The sequence below is a fragment of the Cicer arietinum genome, chromosome 6, assembly GCF_000331145.2.
Source record: "Cicer arietinum cultivar CDC Frontier isolate Library 1 chromosome 6, Cicar.CDCFrontier_v2.0, whole genome shotgun sequence".
Lineage (NCBI taxonomy): Eukaryota > Viridiplantae > Streptophyta > Magnoliopsida > Fabales > Fabaceae > Cicer > Cicer arietinum.
In genome coordinates, this window is record NC_021165.2 from 70,519,836 (window position 1) to 70,541,963 (window position 22,128).

The following is a 22,128-nucleotide window of genomic DNA, read 5'->3' on the forward strand; positions in this document are numbered from 1 at the left end:
CGTTTGATGTTTGATATTTGATGGTTGATATAGGAAATATATAGCAACATTTAAAGAATATTTACATAAACATTTTGAACCTTATATCTTTATTTGCTCCTGTTAATTTTTCTATTTTCAAATTTTTAACTAGTAAAGTGTGGGATTGTATTAATAATTGATAGTTTTACACAACTAATAGAATGTCCTTGTTAGAGTGCAATATGTTTTTTTCAAATTGTATTTCAAATATTTATTAGCCTAAATGAATATCACTGAACTTATGGAAAATGCTCTATAAATAAGCATATTGTGTTAGGTATACATAACAATCTTTGTTAATCTTGTCGAAAGTAGTTTCTATGATTTCACGTATGTCTTTTGTTTATTAAGCCTTGAATTATGAGAAGTATTTGAATAGATCTTGAGCATAACAATCTTTGTTAATCTTGTCGAAAGTAGTTTCTATGATTTCACGTATGTCTTTTGTCTATTAAGCCTTGAATTATGAGAAGTATTTGAATAGATCTTGAGCAGTTGTGTCCTAACATATCAAATATTTTTGCAAGTATCAACTGAGTTGTGTTTAGTGAAATACATATAATTAATTTTAGGCTAGATTACATGGTCCTTTAACTTAATTTCAGGTAACGTTTTAGTCATTTATCTTTTTTTTTTTCCCGAATTGGTCCTTTATTTTAATTTTAAGTGACAATTTGATATTTTATGTTTTAAAATTTCAACAATGATATCCTTTTTTATACAAAAATTCAAAATAAATTTCAATCAAAACTCATAAATTTAATTATATTCTTCAATATAATACAAATTTCATCAATTTCGTAATGGAAATCTTCAAATAAACTCATATTTTCATACTTTATTTGATATTTTTAGGAATAAAGGACTAAATCGGGAGAAAAAAAAAAGATAAAGGACTAAAACGTTACCTGAAATTAAGTTAAAGGACACAAATGTAATTTAGCCTTAATTTTATTCATAACATGTACATTTTTTTTTTAATAAAATGTTGTGTTTTGATCTATTAATTTATAACCATTATTTTTTATTTGTTTATCCTATAATTACTTGAAAATGATTTGTGTATTTGATCATTGATTTTATGTTAAAGTAATGATAAATTTAAAATATATCATCTTTTCCTTTGTATATTTTGATATAATAAAATAGATTAAAAAATAGGTTACCAAATAAGTTTTTTTTAATTTCACTCTTAAAAATGATTTTTTTTTAAATTAGATTACTAAACAAAATTTTTAATTTCCACATCTTTAAAACAATTTTCAAATATTAGATTAAAAAATCAAATTTTTGTTTATCTTGAAAATAATTTTTTAAATAATTTTATAAAAGAATTTTTAAAAACTAAAAACTAAAACTCAAGCATGTACTACTAGGATGATCCCATATATAGTTGAAGTAAGATGGAAATATCAGATGACACTATATATATATATATATCAACTACAATCTAATATATTTATTAGTTATCGGAAGACATCATTCATTCAAACAGTAAACTAAAATAGTTTCCCCTCTTAATCCACACATACTTAATAGTTATTAATAAACAATTATCATCTCATGAGTTCGGTCATTCCATCAAAATCCCTTGTTGTTTAAATCATATATTCATCTCATCAATTGTTGCTTTCTCATGTTAGGTATTATATTCTTCACCAAGATATAAAATTCACTTGTTGTGTATGAGAAATAAAATATAAAATTCACTTTTCTCATTGTGAATGAGAATAAATTTCATTTTAAAATAAAAATATTATTAGAAGTTATTTTAAAAAATATTTTTAAAAATCAATTAATTATTTTGTGAAAAAAAGGAAGGTAAAGTTAATTTTAAAAATATTTTGTGAAAAAAATATAATTTACAAGTTAATTTTTTTCGTTAAATAAAGTTAAAAGTTGGGGTTTTACAGTCTTGACATGATTGCGGAGTTTGTGACATGGCAAATTCATCCCAAATTTTACATTTATAATTTTATATTTAGAATACCCAAATTATAAAATTATAAGTAAATTTACGTATGAATTTGATTAAATATATGAAATTAATTAAAATTTATAAGAAAAAAAATATTTGTATTAAAAAAATTTGAAAAAGTAATAATTATTAATTGTAATTGTAAAAAACAAATTAGGTAAGCTTACAAGATAACTGCGGTTTGTGTAGTTTGAGTTCTATACTATTGTTGTCGAGACTTATGTTTGAGTCTAATATATAAAAATAACATAATATACGTGTTATCTTAACATAATATATGTGAAGGTAACATATAATATATGTGAAGGTATTTTATGAGTTGAGTTGTGTTGTTAGGTTATTGTTGTCGAGATGTATGTTTGAGTTTAATATGTGAATGTAACATATTACATGTGCATATTTTCTTATTTTATGAATTAATCTAACCAAATGACATACATCATGTAAATTGATATTTGTTTTGTTAAAAAAGTTTATCAAAACATTTTATAAAAAAAAAAATGAATTGAAATTTTGTGTTTGGCACAGGTCCATATACTAGTTAAACAAAAAATACAAAATAATCTTATTCAAACAATAAAAACAGTTTGATTAGGAATAGTAGTTGCGTTATTTAGATGACCCTACTTTATAGCTATTGCATAATTTCAATATTTTGTTATAGGATTCTGTTGAAGATCCTCAAAACTCGTCACATTTGCTAATGAAGCGAAAGTCTTTGACTTTCCATTATAGAACTTCTAAAGTCCCCTTCTTTTAAAAATATACCAACATTAAAAGACACAAACTTTAGCCAATTCATCTAAGTAAAAAAAAAACCAAAATCTAAAAAATAATAATGGTAATAAAAAATAAAACCTATTAAGAAAAAACTTAAGAGAGATAGATAACAAGTAAAAACATGTTTTCTTTGGTTCTCAAGTAAAATTAGGCCCTAGATTCACAATCCTTTTGTGGCATTCTCTCAAGCATCTTATATGCGTCATTGATGTGCTTATATTTCACATGATGTACTTATATTTCACATAAAATTCATTGCATTAACCATGGAAAACAAATTGAATTCAAACTCGCCACCAATCACCTAGTCACCAGGCTGGCTGGCTGGCCAGCACTCAGTCACCAGTCACTCAATCACTAGGCCAGCACGTAGTCACCAGACAATTATTCATAGAACAATTAGGGCACAATTATCATATTGGAAGCAGGTTGTTGAATCCAAAACAATTTCACGAGAAAGATTGGCTCTCCATATTTGATGAACTTTCTTTTTATACACTTCACAAATAGGTGTTTTCAAAGTATCGTAGAGAGAGAAGGAAGAGAAAATCAAAGGTTCGGCTAACATTGACCACCAGGGAAGGAAGGGAAAAGAGGTCACGTTTAGAAAGAATAGAGATTAATCATAAAGAACTAAGATTAGAGTAATAGAGAGAGAAAATAAAGATTTGTATATTAGTTCGCAACATACTATTGCTACATCTTACAATTCTAGTACAGAAAGATTTTGCCTCAGTACAGTTGATGACTTAATCCGTTATTTCAACAATAGCATACAAGTATATATTGTTTACTCTGTCTCTTGTAAGTTTTGAGTATTCTTCTCTAGACTTTCATTATTTGAACCTTTCTTCAACTATTTGACAGACTGCCGTTGAAGTTCATAAGTATTATTATACCAATTTAGGTACCTATTATGGATGAAGGAAATGTTGCCACTATCAGACTGGTTTACACAAATTCAAGTTTGTGTATGAATTGACACAACGTTTATTTCTAGAATTCTAACTTATGGGTGTTACATATCAAATCCTATATCAGTTCAAGTATATGAAAACACTTAAACTGATTTATATCAATTTTAGTAACTTTTTATTGAGAGAATATTTTATTCATTCTTTTGATGTGTTCTAGACTTTCTTACACAATTCTTCTTAACACATTGCCTTTTTATTTTTCCCTCTTCTTGCACGATTGGTAGATTAGTTTCTACTTAAATACTAAAACGAAGTATCCGTTGAGAATGTTACCGTTGGATATCTTTAATATACTTTTAATCCAAAAAAGTCTTTATGATATATCAATATAGATCTTCATAATTAATTCCGTATATTTTCAATTAAGAAGACAATTCTCAGATGATATCATGCACTTCTTCAGTTAAAGAGTAAATCATAGTAAAATGTGAGATTGTATTAATAATTGATAGTTAAACACAACTAATAGACTGTCCTTGTTATAGTGCAATATGTTTTTTTGAAATTGTATTCAAAGGTTTACTAGCCAAAATATTATATCCACCGAACTTATGGAAAATGCTCTATAAATAAGCATATTGTGTTGGGTATACATAACAATCTCTGTTAATCTTTGGACTAGTCGAAAATAGTTTCTATCACTTTACGTATGTCTTCTGTCTATCAAGCCTTGAATTATGAGAAGTATTTGAATAGATATTCCATGTGTACAGTTGTGTCCTAACATATCAAATATTTTTGTAAGTATCAACCGAGTTGTGTTTAATAAAATACATATAATTAATTTTATTAATAACATGTACACTTTTTTAAATAAAATGTTGTGTTTTATTCTATTAATTTATAATCATTCTTTTTTATTCGTTTATTCTATAATTACTTGAAGATTAGTTTTTTATTTGATCATTAATTTTATGTTAAACAGTCAAAAAGTAATGATAAACTTAAAATATATCATTTTTTCCTTTGTATATTTTGATATAATAACATAGATTAAAAAATAGGTTATCAAATAAGTTTTTTTAATTTCACTCTTAAAAATGATTTTTTAAAATAAACAAGTTTTTTAATTTTCACATCTTTAAAATAATTTTCAAATATCAAATAAAAAAAAATCAAATTTTTGTTTATCCTCTTCATGAAAACAATTTTTTAAAATAATTTTATAAAGAACTTTTAAAAACTAAAAACTAAAACTCATTTAAGCATGCCCTAATTATTTTTTTTCTCTTTTCAGCCACTCCTCTATCTCTTTTATGTCATCGATAAGAATGTAGAATAGCCGTGTAGGTGAAGGTGCAAACACGAGAAGGGGTGTTGAATTGTATTTGCGAAAATTGATAACTTTTTGATAATTTTTAAATAATTAAAAAATTAGTTTGGTTTTGGTGACTTAATTGGAGTAGAAGCAATCGAATTTAGAGGCAACAAGCAACGAAAGCATACATAATTCGATACGCAGATTTATTCTGATTCACCACTAACTTGGCTACATCCAATCCACTCATTCAAAAGGCTTTAATCCACTAATTCAAAAACCTTGAATTACAAAGCACATGATGAAGTAACAAAGTTAATTATAAGGAAGGGGGATTTGAATTATAATTGCTCCTTTTAAAAAAAAATCCTATTAAAAAACCTGAAGGTTTTAACTCAAGACTGATATTGGTTATAAACGAAGAACGTTCGTGGTTAGTAGAAAAACAACAATACCAATTTATCAATATAAAAACTGAATGTAAGACAAATTATAAATAGAAATAAGGATAGAGAGATCACATAAGCATATATCCTGGTTCACCTAACACAGGTTACATCAAGTCCTCACAAATGTGAGATTTTCCACTAAGTGCTTCAAAGCAAGAACGTTCTTGGTTATCACATTGTTATATCAGTCTTGATCTATTACAAGGTTTTACCTTTCTAACTAGAAAAGATTTCCACATGTTACCTTACACTATTTCAGAAAAGATTTTATAAATTATCTTTTAAATCATAAAAGAATTTCTACTACTCGAGTTATGATAACAATATAGCCTTGAGTTACAAAGTATTGATTTTGAGAATGTTAGAATCTGGATATTGCTCAACTCTTGTTTGAGAAATAGATTCTATATATTATAACTCAATAATCATTGATTCTAATAATACACTAAGAAATGGAACTGTAACTTATAATGATTTTAGAAGCTCGAGTATGATTTGAATGAGTGATGTTTTGCATGATACTTTTTGTTCTGATTTGTTCTTCATCGTAAAACTTTATTTATAGGCTCGAAGAGAGCTTATGACAGCTCATTTAACCATTGGAAGTAGGCCAGTTGTCATGAGTAAGTGAATGGATAAGATCAGCCATAAAGCAAGATTGTTCTTATTGAAACCAAGAATATTCTTGAGAACCAAGAACGTTCTTCGAATTGGTTTGAGATGAGCTGACTTGTATTGGTGATCTTGACAGTTGTCTAAAATGATTACAAGCTTTGAGTCACGTGTGCAGGTCTGTTTGAAGGTACAACAGTAATGTCCTTTACAACTTGTCATTTGTACTTGTCATTTGTACTTGCATTTGCTTGACTTGGAGAATGATCTTGCTTTATGTTTTTTATGAAGCAAGGTGTTGAGTCTTTGAATTATGGAATAATTCTTGCTTAGTGTGATCCTTATATATTTTTGATGAAGATATGGAATGGATAACACTTTTTGGATCTAATCTTTTACATAAATATCTTATCATTCTTGTTTATGGCAAATGTGGAGAACGTTCTTCGTTTTCTAGAAATCTGTCAAGAACGTTCTTCGTTTTACTGATTTTGCTTTCTTGATTTTAATACGATTTGCTTTGTAATGCTTGGTATATATCTTGTTTTAACACACTTAAATACACATATTAAATAGCAAAATACTTAGAATCATAATTAGAAGTCTTAATTAACTTTTTGTTTAATTATCATCAAAACATTAATTTGGGATTTTGTCTCAGCACATGACCCTCCAAACCAATTTTCCCAAATAGCTTGACAACCCCAGATTTTTGAGGAACTAACCACCTTGACCCTACAAGACAAGTCTTCTCCTAACAACCCCATATTGAAGAAGGAACTATACCAATATCGGGTTGAATACGAAAGATTGGAACTTAAGTAGTTGTTTTTAACAAAGTCGATAATAATAATAACTCTCACACTCAAAGAAAAGAATACTCAGAAAATATCTCTAACTTGAACAAGTGTTTCTCTCTTTGAACTATAAGATGAATTGAGAACTTTGAGCTTGAGTTCTTCTACTCTTTTCTACTTTTCGATGCTTTTCTCCTTCAGCCTTGAGTGTTTATTTATAGTAAAAATTTGAGTTTCAATTTAGTCCTTGTTTAATTCTGAATTGTATCTTGTTCAAATTGAATTTGTAAATTCTTCAGATTGATTATGTTCATATTTTGTGTAGATTGAGTTTGTAAATTATTCAGATTGATTTTGTTCCTATTTTGTGTAGATTGACTTTGTAAATTTTTCAAATAAAATCTTCTTCAAATCTTCATCAAATGTTGATCAAATTTTCTTCAAATCTTGACCATATCTTCTTTTAAACTTGGTCAAAAAATTTCTTCAATCATAAATTTGAATCAAATCTTATTTTAGATTTTCATCAATTATAAATTTGAATCAAATCTTATTTTAGATTTTCTTCAATTATAAATTTGAACCAAATCTTATTTTAGATTTTATTCAAAAACATGAATCTTCTTTCATACTCTTTGAAGTCAAATATATTATTTTCATATAATATTTTTGTTAACATCAAAACACTAAATGTAAAACCAATTTGGTTCCAACAATCTCCCTAATTTGATTCCATTTTATCTTCCTTCTCTCTCTCTCTCTCTCTCTCTCTCTCTCTCTCTCTCTCTCTTTTTATTTTTATTTTTGATAACACGATTATAATATAGTACAAAAAAATATATAAACTAATGTAAAACTAAACTACTTTAAAGTTATCACAACATCAGTTAGGTATGAAGGTAAGGTTTAGGTTCTTCTTGATGAAGTCAAATCTATCTTCAGGTTATGGTTTGATTAATATGTAGCCCATTGGTGTTCAGTGTTTACAAATTGAATGTTTAGTACTCCTTTGTGAACAAAGTCCATAATGAAGTTGTGTTTGATCTCTATGTGTTTAGTTCTAGAATGTAAGATAGGGTTTTTGGTTAGACAAATGGCAGAAGTGTTATCGCAATAGATGGAAATGTTGGATTCTAGGATTTTGTAGTCTTCACGTTGATGCTTCATCCAAAGTAGTTGAGAATCTGTTGAAATGTACTCAGCCTATGTTGTTGACATTGCAATGATGTTTTGTCTCTTACTTGACCAAGATATTAAGTTTTCACCTAAATAGGTACAGTTGCCACTAGTGATCTTTCTCTCAAGTTTATCTCCAGCGTTATCAGAATCATAGTATCTACTAAGTTTGTACTTAGGAGATTTCTTGTAAAACAAGGTAAGGTTGGTAGTGCCTTTTAGGTATTTAAGGATTCTCTTAACAACAATTAAATGTGATTCCCTATAGCCAACTTGAAATCTTGCACATGCACATACACTAAATATGATGTCAGGTCTGGAAGCGTTAAGGTAAAGTATGAATCATAGCATTCCTATATAGTGCCTATAGCCTAATATTTTTTTTTTACAAAGTCTGACCTATTTAAATTAATATGCTTTAAAAAAAACACGAGCTTAGCATTTTTATTAAACAAATAAGATCATATCATACAATACTTTAAATAGATGATGTCATAAATCCTTACAAACAACTTAACATATTTTCACCCCTACTTAGAGTCATCATCCATTCAAATTAGTAAAATAAAATAGTTTCCGTTTGTAATAACATATTTAATATAGTTATACTATGTATTTTGCTATAAAAAATATGAGGGTACATTTGAAGCAATTTGCTTTTTAATATGTAGTACATTTTGTTATGAAATATAAATTTCTGGGCACATTTGATGCAATTGGTGTCCAAAATACAAACAATATCAATATGAAGAATTTACAAACTCAATCTTAACAAAATACAAACAGTATCAATCTGAAGAATCTTAACAAAACACGAACAAAATCAATCTAAAAGAACTGCTCAGGTTGGATTCAAAAACAAAAAATTGGCTAAACAACATATTGTCAAGAAACAACTTGTTCAGAATTATTTTTAAATAAGATCATTGTTGACCAAGCTAGGAATGAAGATACAATTCATAATTAAACAAAGTCTAAATTGAAGACTCAACTTTATCTATAAATAGATACTCAAGGATAAAGAATAAGATAGTTGAAAAATCAGAAAAAAGTAGAAGAACTCAAGCTCAAACATTACAAATTCATCTTAGAATTCAAAGAGAGAAACACTTGTTCGAATGAGAAATATTTTCAAAGTATTTTTCTTAGAGTGTGATAGTCATTGTTATAATCAGCTTGTTAGAAACAAATACTAAAGTTCTAAACATTTGTATTCAAACTCGATAGTGGTGTTAGTGTGCCTTCAACAATATGGGATTTTTAGATTGTGTGGAGAAAATTTGGCTGGTAGAATCAAGGTATGTGTGTTTCTCAAAAGCCTAAGGTTGTCAGACTATTTGAGAAGATTGACTTGGAAGTTTAGGTGCTTTTTAATTCAAGTTGTTGGATTAGTGGATTAAATCCTTCCGAGTGAGATGTCTGGATATAGCCAAGTTAGTGGTGAATTATGATAAATTTCTTGTGTCACTTTATTTCTGCATTCCTTAGTTTTGTTATTGTTTCTACTCCAAATAAATCATCAAGTCTAAACCAGTTTTAATTAAATAATGAAAAAGTTATCAACTTAGTCAAACATAATTCAACTATTTTCTCGTGTTTGCACTTTCACAAACCAGTATTATATGTGACTTACCACACCTATTTTTCAAACACTTATGATAGATATGCATATTTTGATCAGGTTAGAACACTTAGGACATTTGTTTTAGTGAAAAATCATGGTTATAAAAGGAGATATAACACCAGTTTGAAAAAGCGTTGTTATAGATCCTACTTACAACACTGGTTGCTATTTTACAGGCGTTCGATGTTACAAAAACCGATGTAAAAAAGTTTTTCTGCACAAGTGTTAGGTTTTAATCCATGTAAATTTTTTTATTTGATTTTTATCTTTATAAATTTTTTTTTTGTCCTTATTCTTTTGTGTTAGTCTTTGCAAAAGTCGTTTGTATTGAAATTTGTACTTGCAGTTTCTTATATCTCTTATAATTAAGGGACTAAAATATATTATTAAAATATATCATTTTTTCCTTTATATATTTTGATATAATAAAAAAGATTAAAAAATAGGTTACCAAATAAGTTTTTTTAATTTCACTCTTTAAAATGATTTTTTAAAATTATATTACTAAACAATTTTTTTAATTTCCACATCATTAATATTTTTTCAAATATTAGATACAAAAATCAAATTTTTGTTTATCCTCTTCTTGAAAACAGTTTTTTAAAAGAATTTTATGAAAGAATTTTTAAAAATAAAAAATTAAAACTTATTCAAGCATGTCTTATTTTTTTTCTTCTCTTTTCGGCCACTCCTCTAGGTGGAAATAGGTAAGATCAAGTTAGATTTTGAAAGGTTTGAGTCTAGTGTACTATTAATTTTTTATGTATGAGTTGGGCCTACAGTCTATCATATGTCTTTTTCGGTTTGAATTAACTTTTTTTTAAAGTTTGGTCTGACTTAAAAACCTATTTAAATTATAATTTTTTGACATTTGAGTAAATAATACATTTTATATATTTTTTTAAATAGGCTAAACTAGATTTTTTATATATAAAAAAGTTAATAAAATTATTATTTTTTTACTCAATAAATATTAAATTACTAACAAATAATAATGTTGATAAATATATATATATATATATATATATATATATATATATATATATATATGTTGGCCTATAACCTAATAAACTTTGTTTCCAAGTCTGAGTCTGACCTATTTAGATTAACAGACTTAAAAAAAAAAGCATGAGCTTAATATTTTTATTAAACATACCCTTACACACAACTTAACATCCATGAATGCTTACGGACAACCTAACATATTTTCACCCTTAATTTGGAAGCATCATCGATTGGTTAATAATTGTTCGAAATAACACAATAATATATAAATTATACTATGAGAAAACATCCCAAAAAAAAGTGCGAAAATACAGAGAAAATAAAAACTCTGTCATAGCAAAAATACAAACATTCTACACTAACATGGGGAGCATCATGACAACTTCATGAGCTCTATCAACTAGCTTCCTCCTTAACTCATAAATAGAGGCCATAAATTGTTCAAGCTGATCAATACTCATCTCATCAATTGGGTCATTCCACCATTCGCCTGAATTCCAAACCTTGGTTAAATTCTCATATTCTTCAAGCTTCTTCTTTTCAAACTCCAAATTTTGTATTGCTTTCTCATATTCTGTATTATGTTCTTCATAAGAAATAGATTTTCCTATTGACTTTGAAGTCTCAAACTCGGTTGTTCCATTGATGTAGCTATTGATAATAGCGTCAGTGTTTGGTTGACCAAAGCAAAATAGTTTATCAGCAGGGGAAAACACAACGATAGCTGCATCAACATTGCATAAAACACAAAGTTCGCTTGTTTTTTTGAATAAACCTGATCTTCTTTTTGAGAATGTCACTTGCTTGTTTGTGTTCTTCTCAAGCTTCTTGATCTCAATCTTCTTCCGCCCTGTGTTTTTCTTCTTTTGTTTAAAAATATCCATTGTCAAAAAAATTACAGAGCAAATTTTGTGTATTTCCAAATAAACTTGTATTAGGCTTATTTATAGTGGAAAGTGTTTGTCTTACTCTGTATGACATAAGTTCCTACAATTTCGCACTATATAAGATTCTAATCAAATAAGTATTAATCTTAATTATTACCTAAATTTTTATATTCTAGATTTTTTCCTTTTTTAGATGGTTATAATTTAAGTCAATTTTTTTTTATCAACGAATTTTTTTAATTGTATGTAAATTGAAAATTTGAGATTTGAGTTTTAAAAAGTGAGAAATATTTTAGATTATGAAACAAAATTTAATTGCTATTTTTTCTCCTGAAATTATAGGAAAAATCTCCAATACAACTCAAACTTTTATTTTGAATCAAAATATTTACGGCCACGTTAGATAAGTTTTTCAAACCATATAACATGACAATTTTAAAATAGATTTAACTTTTTATTTTGGGTAAGAATCTTTTGAAATCAACTAATTAAATACAAAATTCACCTTTTTAAATTTACAATTACATATATTAATTAAAATTTGCAATTTGTTTAGCAAAATATATTTGTGATTCAATGTTTAATCAATACAGATAATATAATAAGTATTGTCTTAAAATAAAAATTATTTTAAAAAAAACTTATATTACAAATCATAATAGAGCAACAACGTATTAATGCCCACAAGAGAATTACATAAATATAGATACAAAATTCATACTCAAGAACAATAAGCTCAATCAAGACACAAAATGCTCACCTTTATCCTCTCTGATCAGAATTTGATATTGGCGTTATACTCTTTATGGAGTAATGCACTCTCCTCTAAAATATGCATTTTCGACTGGATATTATTGTTAGAGGTATCATTTTTTGTCCTTTTGCTAATTCTTGTGTTTTCTGCACTGTCATTTTGCAACACAAATTTGGAATCATATTTTATTTTGGATTGGTGGTTCTATTGACATGAACTTGGACTGCCTTAATCACTTTATGGCTTTTGGAATGATTTTGAATTCACTCAAAACAAAGAAGAATCCTCATGTAATTTAGCTTGGAAAATTTTACTCTATACCCTTACATTTGTATTTATATCTCTACAAATTTTTAAAAATATACTCTCGATTTTTTATACTATTTTACCAATTACTAAATAATTCAAATTTTTCGGTACATAAAAGATTTTCGAAAATTACCATAAAATATTTTATAAGATTTTCGATATAGAATGTTAAAAAAGTGTTTACCGATTTTCTTTTTTTAAGTTTTAGGTTAAAAATCTGTCTACCGGAAATTTTATTACAAGTCTGACCTATTTAAATTAATACGCTTTAAAAAAAATACGAGTTTTAACATTTTTATTAAACATATCATCATATGAGACTTTAAGTAGATCATGTCATAAACTCTTAGGAACAATCTAATATATTTTCACCCCTCTTTGGAGGCATGATCCATTCAAATGAGTAAAATAAAATAGTTTTCATTCTTAATATAAACAAACTTAAAAATTGCTCGAAATAACACACAATAATATATAAATCATACAATGAAAAAACATACCATAAAAAAAACATATATATACAATAAAACAAAATGTCTATTCTAGCGTGTTAAGTGCACACAAAATAAAAACACTAATAAAAAAAATAGAGAAACTATATAGAAAAAGAAAAATCAATCTGTTGTAGTAAAAGTACATTCTACACTAACACAGGAAGCACCATGACAAGTTCATCAGTCCTATCAATTAATTTTCTTTTGACTCATAAATAGATGCCATAAATTGTTCAAGTTGATCAATACTCTTCTTATCAATCGGGTCATTCTATCGTCCCTGTTTTCCAAACCTTAGTCAAAATATCAAATTCTTTAAGTTTCTATTTTTCAAACTTGAACTTTTTTATTGCTTCGTATTATGTAGTATCTTCTTCATAAGAAATAGATTTTTCTATTGATTTTGAAGTCTCAAACTATAAAATTACTTTGATGTAGCTATTGATGATAGTGTCATTGTTTGGTTCACCAAAATAAAATAGTTTATTAGTAAGGGAAAACATAATAATGGCTCCATCAACGTTGCATAGAATACAGAGTTTACTTTTTAAAAAAAAAAATAAATAAATAAATAAATAAATAAAACCTGATCTTTTGCTGGTTGGTGTCATTTTCATTCTCAACCTGATCTTCTTTAACTTTTTGTTTTGGACAAGAATCTCTTTGAAATAAACCCATTAGATTCTACAATTTTGCTCTATCTAAGATTCTAATCAAATAAGTATCAATCTTAATTATTACCTAAATTTTTATATTGTAGTTTTTTTTTTCTTTTTTAGATAGTTATAATTTAAGTCAATTTGTTTTATCAACAAATATTTTTAATTGTATGTAAATCAAAAATTTGAGAGTTGGGTTTTATTTAGTGAGAAATATTTTAGATTATGAAACAAAATTTAATTACTATTTTTTCTCCTGAAATTTCTTGTTGAATTGATCTTGTACTTTTGTGGATTTAGTGTATTTGTTTATGTTGGGATCGGAAAAACCTCCAATGCTACTCAAAACTTCTATTTTGAATCAAAATATCAAAGCCTCCTTAGATAAGTTTTTCAAACCAAATAACATAACAATTTTAAGATAGATTTAACTTTTTTTTGGACAATAATTTACTTTGAAATTAACTAATTAAATACAAACTTAACCTTTTTAAATTTACAATTACATATATTAATTAAAACTTATAATTAAAATTTACAATTCGTTTAGCAAAATATATTTGTGATTCAATATTTTATCAATACAGATAATATAATAAGTATTGTCTTCAAATAATAATTATTTAAAGAAAAAACTTATATGACAATACATAATAGAGAAACAACGTATTAACATTCAAACCTCGATTTCCTTTTTTTGCTTTTGAGACGGTCAAACCACGATATTAAATACAATGAGTGACCTCCTTGAAATAGGTAGTCCTAAAATATTTATACGCTTAATAAAAAGGCTAGCGTAGGATTATTAAAATAAAAAAATAAAATAAAAAAAGAATATATTATAAAAAAATTGAACGATTGAAAAAAAATTATAAAGCAAATTTTGTGTATTTCCAAATAAACTTGTAGTGGGCTTTATTTATTAATTATCCACATGATTAATTGATTCATAGTCACAAAGAATAACAAGATCACTAGTTGCAATGGTAACAAGGTCATCATCACTATCATCATGACAACCCATATATTTCTTCTTACCCTTCTTGCCTTTATTCTCCTTTTTCCACATAAAAAATGCTTCTGTATATGCCCTATTTTATGACAATAATGACACTATATTTTTTTATCTAGACTTGGACTTGCTTCTGCTATTTTCTCTACTACCATTCGGTTCTTTTTTCTGACTTATCCCTCTACTTTTAGTGACAAGAACTTCATATTGAGATGAAGAACCATGTGCCTTCCTTCTCATCTCCTCATTCAAAACACCACCTTAGCCGTTTCAAAGAAACAACACCGTTAGGAGCTGAACTCATTATAGAACCTGAAATGTCACCTAATACTCTGGAAAAGATAACATTAGAAATAATCCCAAGAGCTCATCATCAAACTTGATGTCCATTTCTAACATCTGATCAAGGAGTCCCTGAAATTCACTCAAGTGGTCCAAAATAGACGTTATCTCCTTATACTTCAAACTTATGAAACTATTTAGTAAAAATAATTTATGATTCCCTGATTTAGAGGCAAACAAAGTTTATATCTTCTCCCACATATTTTTTGTATTTGTCTCATTAGTAATATGATTATAAACATTGTCTTCTACATATTGCTTAACAAAACCACATACATGTTGATGTTCAAAATCTCATTCTTCCGTAGATTTATCATCCGGCTTTTTAGAACTAAAAATAAGAAAATACATTTTCTTCACAAATAACAAATCTTTCGTCTTGCCCGTCCATAAATGGTAATTAGTACCATTCAAGCACACCATCTTTATATTCATATTTGTCTTCATCCTTCAAGCAAGTCAAATAACTTTTTAACCCAGAGCACTGATGTCACTCTGATGGGGAATAAACACATAAATACGATAACAAGTAATACGCAGCAGATATAAAGTTCCCCCAACTTGCAAGAACCCTTGAGGAGCAACAACAAATTAATCAAATAAAAAAGCGTAGAGAACACATATATTTTAACGTAGAAAACCCTTCAATGTAAGGGTAAAAACAACGGGACGTCCAGGCCAAAGAAATACCTCAACTATAATCAAATAAAGGTACAAGAGAGTCTCAAAATGATACACAATTTGTTCCTACAACCAGTCAAAATAAAAAAGCACTAAAGCTTACAAACAAAAAGCGAGAAGAAGAAAAACACCCAAAAAACATGTTGTTGTGTGAGCATAATTCCTCCCTCTCCAGGCGTCGTTTCGGCGATCCGATTGTTGAAAACGAATAACTAAATGTTGTGAACCCATTGTCCTAAAATCATCATGATCCAACGGTTAACGAATGTGCAATTAATATTTTTCTGTGACTGGTTTGACAAAATCAAGAATAAGGTTACTCTTCTCTTTACTCTACTTTCTTTCAAAATAGTCTATTTTTCTCAATCCTAATAAGATCTCTCTCCACTAAAATAAGTGAGACACATGAGTTACAGTAGTTGGACCTTTCTCCACATATGAAGGGAGTCCAATACCTAACACTTATGTTACCACAAAAAATGTCCTCCTTCTTTCTCGAGGGAGAGTCTTGAGGATGTTTTAGGAGTGCAGTTGGGCAGAATATCAAATTTTTAGGGGCACAAAAATATATTTTTGCAATATATATATGTATATACTTAACTAACTCTATTTTTAGACTAATGTATTTAATAAAAAAAATTATTTAATTATCTGGTAATATATTATTTTTTCATGTTTCCATCTAAATTTGACTTCTACTCTTTTTTATTCACTATAAATTTCAAACCCAAATTTTAGACATTCTTAAAAGAAAAGCCTAAAGAAAAATAAAAGCACAAAAGCACCATCATTTATAGACAATAGATAATTTTGTTAATTACTTTTAGTCGAAAATTCTTCTGAATAGGCATAATGAAACCTCAAGTCTGATAAAGAGTCTTTTAAGATTCATTATTTTTTATATATTGTAGATCAACCAATTGGTTCATTGAATAGAAGATTTGAGCAACATAGCACATGTGAGGAAAACAAATTAGATTTTTGTTTTAGTACTGAAAGATGTAGGTCATTCATTGATGAAAACTTGAAACTTATTTGAAAGTTATAAAAAAGGTTTTACCAATTGATTCAAAATTAAGTTTTATGATATTGATTTAACTTACAACATTTCGTTGTTTTCCTAATGCATGATATATATAGAATAATATTAACAATCTTAGTAATTGTTGCATATGTTGAGATAAATTTTTTAAAATTGAAATTGTTAAAATCTTATTTACGATCTACAATTTCACAAAATAGATCAAATAGTCTAGCCTTAATTTCAATTGAAAATTATTTTTTAAAGATTCTTGATTATAAATAAATTATTAATAATTTTGCAGTAATAAATACAAGGAGGGTGATATTTAAAAATTGATATGTGGAACAATGTTGTAGTCAGTGTTTGATGATATTGCTATATGTTTTTGTGGTGATAAATACATGCGTAACTAATTTTGGTGCAATTCTATTTTGATTTTGATTTTGGTTTAGTGTGAACTTTTTTAATGTTTGAGTGTGAAAGTAATTCTAGAAATTTTCGAGGTAAAGGAGTAACAATGCACTAATTTTAAAAATTGTTGGTTAGGAACCATTTTGGAAAAATAATTTTTCTAGTGTTTCTCAACATGTTAGTTGGTTCTGGCGAAAAACAGTTTTAGAAACTTGAGTGTATAATTTCTTACAGCTTGGTAAAGTAGAGTTTTCGGGGAAAATAAATTTTTAGTGACATTTAGGGTAGGGTTTGTTTGATTGTATTTTACTTTTAGTTTTTGAAAACTATTTTATAAATAAATTTTAGAAAATTATTTTTGAAAAGAAAATTTAAACAAAAATTTGTTTGACAACTTCAATTTTTAAAACAATTTTTGACTAGAGAGTTAAAAAAACTGAAAAATGAAAAATATATTACCATTTATCTGTTTTGGTTTTTTAGTTTTAAAAAGTATAATATTAAAAATAGTTTTACAAAATAGTTCTTAGAAACAAATAATCCAAATAAATTTTTTAGTTTTTAAATTTTAAAATACTAAAATAGAGTTTCTGATATATGAAAATTATGTTTTAACTCAGCTTGATGATAGAATTTTATAAAAATAACGACTTCGAATTTGAAGATGAGGTTTCTTGCAAAATGCTTATACTTGTCAGTAGGGATGGGAATAGGCTAGGCCGTCCGACAGGGGCCTATGGCCTGGCCTACTTATGGTTTGGCTTGGTCTGGCCTGTTTAATAAAAATGTCAGACTCAGGCTGTTTTTAAAGCCTATTTATGTAAATAGGTCAGGTTCAGGCTTGTAAAAAAGCCTATTAGGCCTGACAGACCGGCCTATATATATTTTACATACATTCTCTATTTTTTTTTCTTCTAATTTCCATTGCACTCACTCCAACAAACATGTATGAAAACAACATATTTTTTATAAAAACCGATATTATTTATTTGTTACTTTATATTTTATAAAAACCAATACTATTTATTTGTTATCTTTATATATATATTATTAGTATATAAATTTAGAAACCCTAATTTTTTATTATTACTGAATATGAGTTTGTTTGAGAGGTAATATTCCGAGTTGTTTGAGAGGATTTGTTTAGAGGTAATATTCTGAGTTGTTTGAGAGATAATAATAGGTGTGTTTGTTTCAATAAAAAATTTATTCTTTTAAACCAAAAACTATTTTTTAGGGTTTAAAAGGTATTTGTTTCATATTTTTAAAAAATTATTTTGTTAGAAAAATTATTTTTTTATTTAATATATATATATATATATATATATATATACATATACACATTAGTATTGGTATATGGAGAATCATATAAATCGATATGTGTAGAGCATCATGTAGCTATAGATAATTGTTTATTTGTTACCTTTATATATATATATATTATTACTAAATATGATGTTGCACGAGAGGATTTGATTGAGAGGTAATAATCTGAGTTTGTTTGAGACCATTTGTTTGAGAGATAATAATGGGTGCGTTTGTTTTAATAAAAAATTTATTCTTTTAAACCAAAAATCATTTTTTAGGGTTTAAAGGGTGTTTGTTTCATATTTTTTTTTAAATTATTTTGTTAGAAAAATTATTTTTAATGTGAATAAGGCTTTTAAATAGGCTTACAGGTCAGGCCATGATAGGCCGTAGGCCAGACTCAGGCCGAAAAAAAAGCCTATCATAGGCCGTAGGCCAGGCTTAGGCCTCAAAGATTCATCGTAGGCCAGGCTCAGGCCTTTCAAAGTCTGGCCTGGCCTGACCTCTTCCCACTCCTACTTGTTAGGGAGTTTCAGAAACAATTTCATATTTATTCAAGTTCTAAAACCTATTATTTCCTAGTTATTTTTAATAAAATCTATGGTAACATTTACTGGAAATATTGTTGAGTAAACATGTCATTAGGTGACTTGGGTCATTATTTTGGTCATAACTTGCAATCAACTAATCCTTTTTAAGTGATTTTTGAAAATGAAACTAGACTTAATTCTCTATATTCTAAACATAAATTTTGTGATATTTATTTATTTGTTGGCAGTTTAAAATAACCCACAACTTAATATATATAAGTTTCTAACACTTGAGGCTTCAATATGAAAACTGTTTTTGATGGCTAACTAAATGCTCAAAAAATTATTTTCAGAAACTAAATATACTAAGCTTTAATTGGAGTGCGGGTTTGGCAAATAAGACATCATATGATATTTTAACAAAAATCGCCAAGTTATGATTTACATGTTGAAAATTTTGGAACTTAGAAACTTTTAAACTATACTTGTAAAATTTTCTACCCTTATAATGAGGTCATAAAATAAACTCATCTTTGGTACCAACATAATTTGGACATATAATACCTAAAAGGTAAATTTGGAATAAATAAATTTTGAGGACTCAAGTAATAAGTATTTTATCAAAAAATGTTTTTTTAGAAAGTCTTGATGTTTCATGAACATGCATCATATTTATGGAAGATCCGTGGAAATTATTAAATAGCATAAGTTAGTTTGAACTATGGAAGATCCGTGGGGAAAAGGCACAATCCACTTTATAGTATAACATGCTTAGGTTATGCATAATGTTTATGTGGTTCTATAATTTTATTTGTTATTTGTTAAATGTGTATGCGTAGTTGTTTGACATACATGACATGATGTTTCATTTCTTGCATTTGTGGATGTATGTTTACTTTTTTCATACGTGGACATATGATTGAGTTGTTTACACGTTGATTTATAAACATGTTTTATTACTTAAATTGAAAAGTATTAACAATTTTTGCAAATTTTATGAATATCATATTACATGGTGAGTGTGATGGGACTATGGGGTGAAGTTATCATAAATAGACTTGTTTTTATCGTTTGTTGATTATAGAGTCGTGATGGTCTGTGATAGGCAATCGATCATATGTGTATATGTTATTTTCTGATTGGTGATCCTTGCTATTATTATGGAAAGATTTAAGGGACGAGTAAAGCGGGATAACAACGAATTTGTAGCGGAGCCGTGACTTGGATTGCCAGTCAGACGCAAACAAAGTGAGTAGTTAGTACCTAATAACCTTTGATTAATAGTTGTAATATGTTGAAACTCTTGTGTTAAAACATATTTGATGTAAATTTCATTTTAGAATAAAAATGTCTACTATGAAATATTTATTTTGTTACGTTTAAACACGTTGGTGTTGATTTAATTATTAAGGGTTATTTCAAAAAAAAATGTAAGAGTATAATTTTGAAGTTTATTTATTTAAAAAAAAAATACTTTTTGCAATTATAGGTTGGGGTTTTAGTTTGACACATTTTATTATAATTTATTAAATAAAACCATCCAAAATTTTACGTTTATACTTTTATGTTTAGAATATCCAATTTCTGAAAATTACTCATGTAATTCCATAAATATTTCTCTTTACATGTGGTGATCTCCCAAATGTAGAAATAATGTAATTTTACGTATGAATTTGATTAAATATATGAAAGTAGTTAAAATTTATAAGAAAAAAATATATGTATTAAAAAAATTTGAAAAAGTAATAATTATTAACTGTGCAAGATTGTGAAAAATAAATTATATAAGTGTATATGACATATGTTAATAGATATACTAATTAATATAAATATTGTGGTGTATGTTGTTTTAATTTTGAGTTCTATAATCGTATATTTTATGAGTTTAATTATTTTTATGAGTTGAGTTGTGTTGTTGGATTATTGTTGTCGAGACGTATGTTTAAGTCTAATATGTGAAGATAAACATATTATAAGTGTATCTTTTCTTATTACATGTATTAATCTAACCAACTGACATCGTATAAATTGGCATATGTATATGAATCACATAGATTGATATGTGTATATGGACTAAAATTTATTTTACTAATTTTTTTAATTATTAAAATTGCATGTTATTTTATTATGCTAAATTTTTAAGATTAGAATGGAGCCTACAAAATCTTTATGACGACTCTGAACAAAATATATCAATTTTTGTAGACCAAATTATAATTTAGATGTCTATTTTAAATAAAAATCAGAGGAAATAATTTATAAAAAAATTACAAAAACAACTACTATAATTATAAAATAAAATAAAATTTTCAACTTAAATTCCAACTAATTTTTAATTATTAAAAATGTCAACTAAAATTTGATTTACTACTTCTCTCTCCAATATATTTTTGTAAATTTATAATTTAAAATTCTTATATATAATACAATATTATACTTTTTATTTATCTATTAAAATTTTCAAAATTTGGCTACCCAATGTTTTGGTTCAAGATCTGCAATGGAGAATCACAATTACAATAATAAATGTGTGAATAAAGCTATTTTCATATATGTCTATAAATTAGCAATAAAATATTATTTTATTTTTGTAATACCCATATATGACTATAAATTAAAATTGTATTTGATTTTATATTTTTTTAAACTATTTCTTCGTATTATAGTAATTTTCATAAATATAGATTTAATTTTGTTTCTCAAATATATTGGATATTTATATAGACTCAAATTTATATTAAATTTATTTCAATATATATTTGTTATGTTAAAAAAGTTGATCAAAATATTCTGTAAAAAAAAAAAGAATCGAAATCATGTGTGTGGCACATGTCCATATACTATTTAAACAAAAAATACAAAATAATCTTATTCAAACAATAAAAATAGTTTGATTAGGAATGGTAGTTGTGTTATTTAGATGACCCTACTTTAGCTATTGCATAACTTCAATATTTTGTTATAAGGATTATCTGGCTTTTGAAGATTCTCCAAACTCGTCACATTTGCTAATGAAGTGAAAGTCCTTGACTTTCCATTA

General features: G+C 26.6%; 1 protein-coding gene across 1 annotated transcript; it reads right to left on the bottom strand.

Moving 5' to 3' along the window:
• Positions 1-10,928: 10,928 nt before the first annotated feature.
• On the bottom strand, positions 10,929-11,561 carry LOC101492017 (agamous-like MADS-box protein AGL62). The gene has a single exon (XM_004507521.3). The coding sequence runs from the start codon at positions 11,559-11,561 to the stop codon at positions 11,031-11,033; it is 531 nt and encodes a 176-aa protein (XP_004507578.1). The 3' UTR covers positions 10,929-11,030.
• Between the last annotated feature and the right edge of the window lie 10,567 nt (positions 11,562-22,128).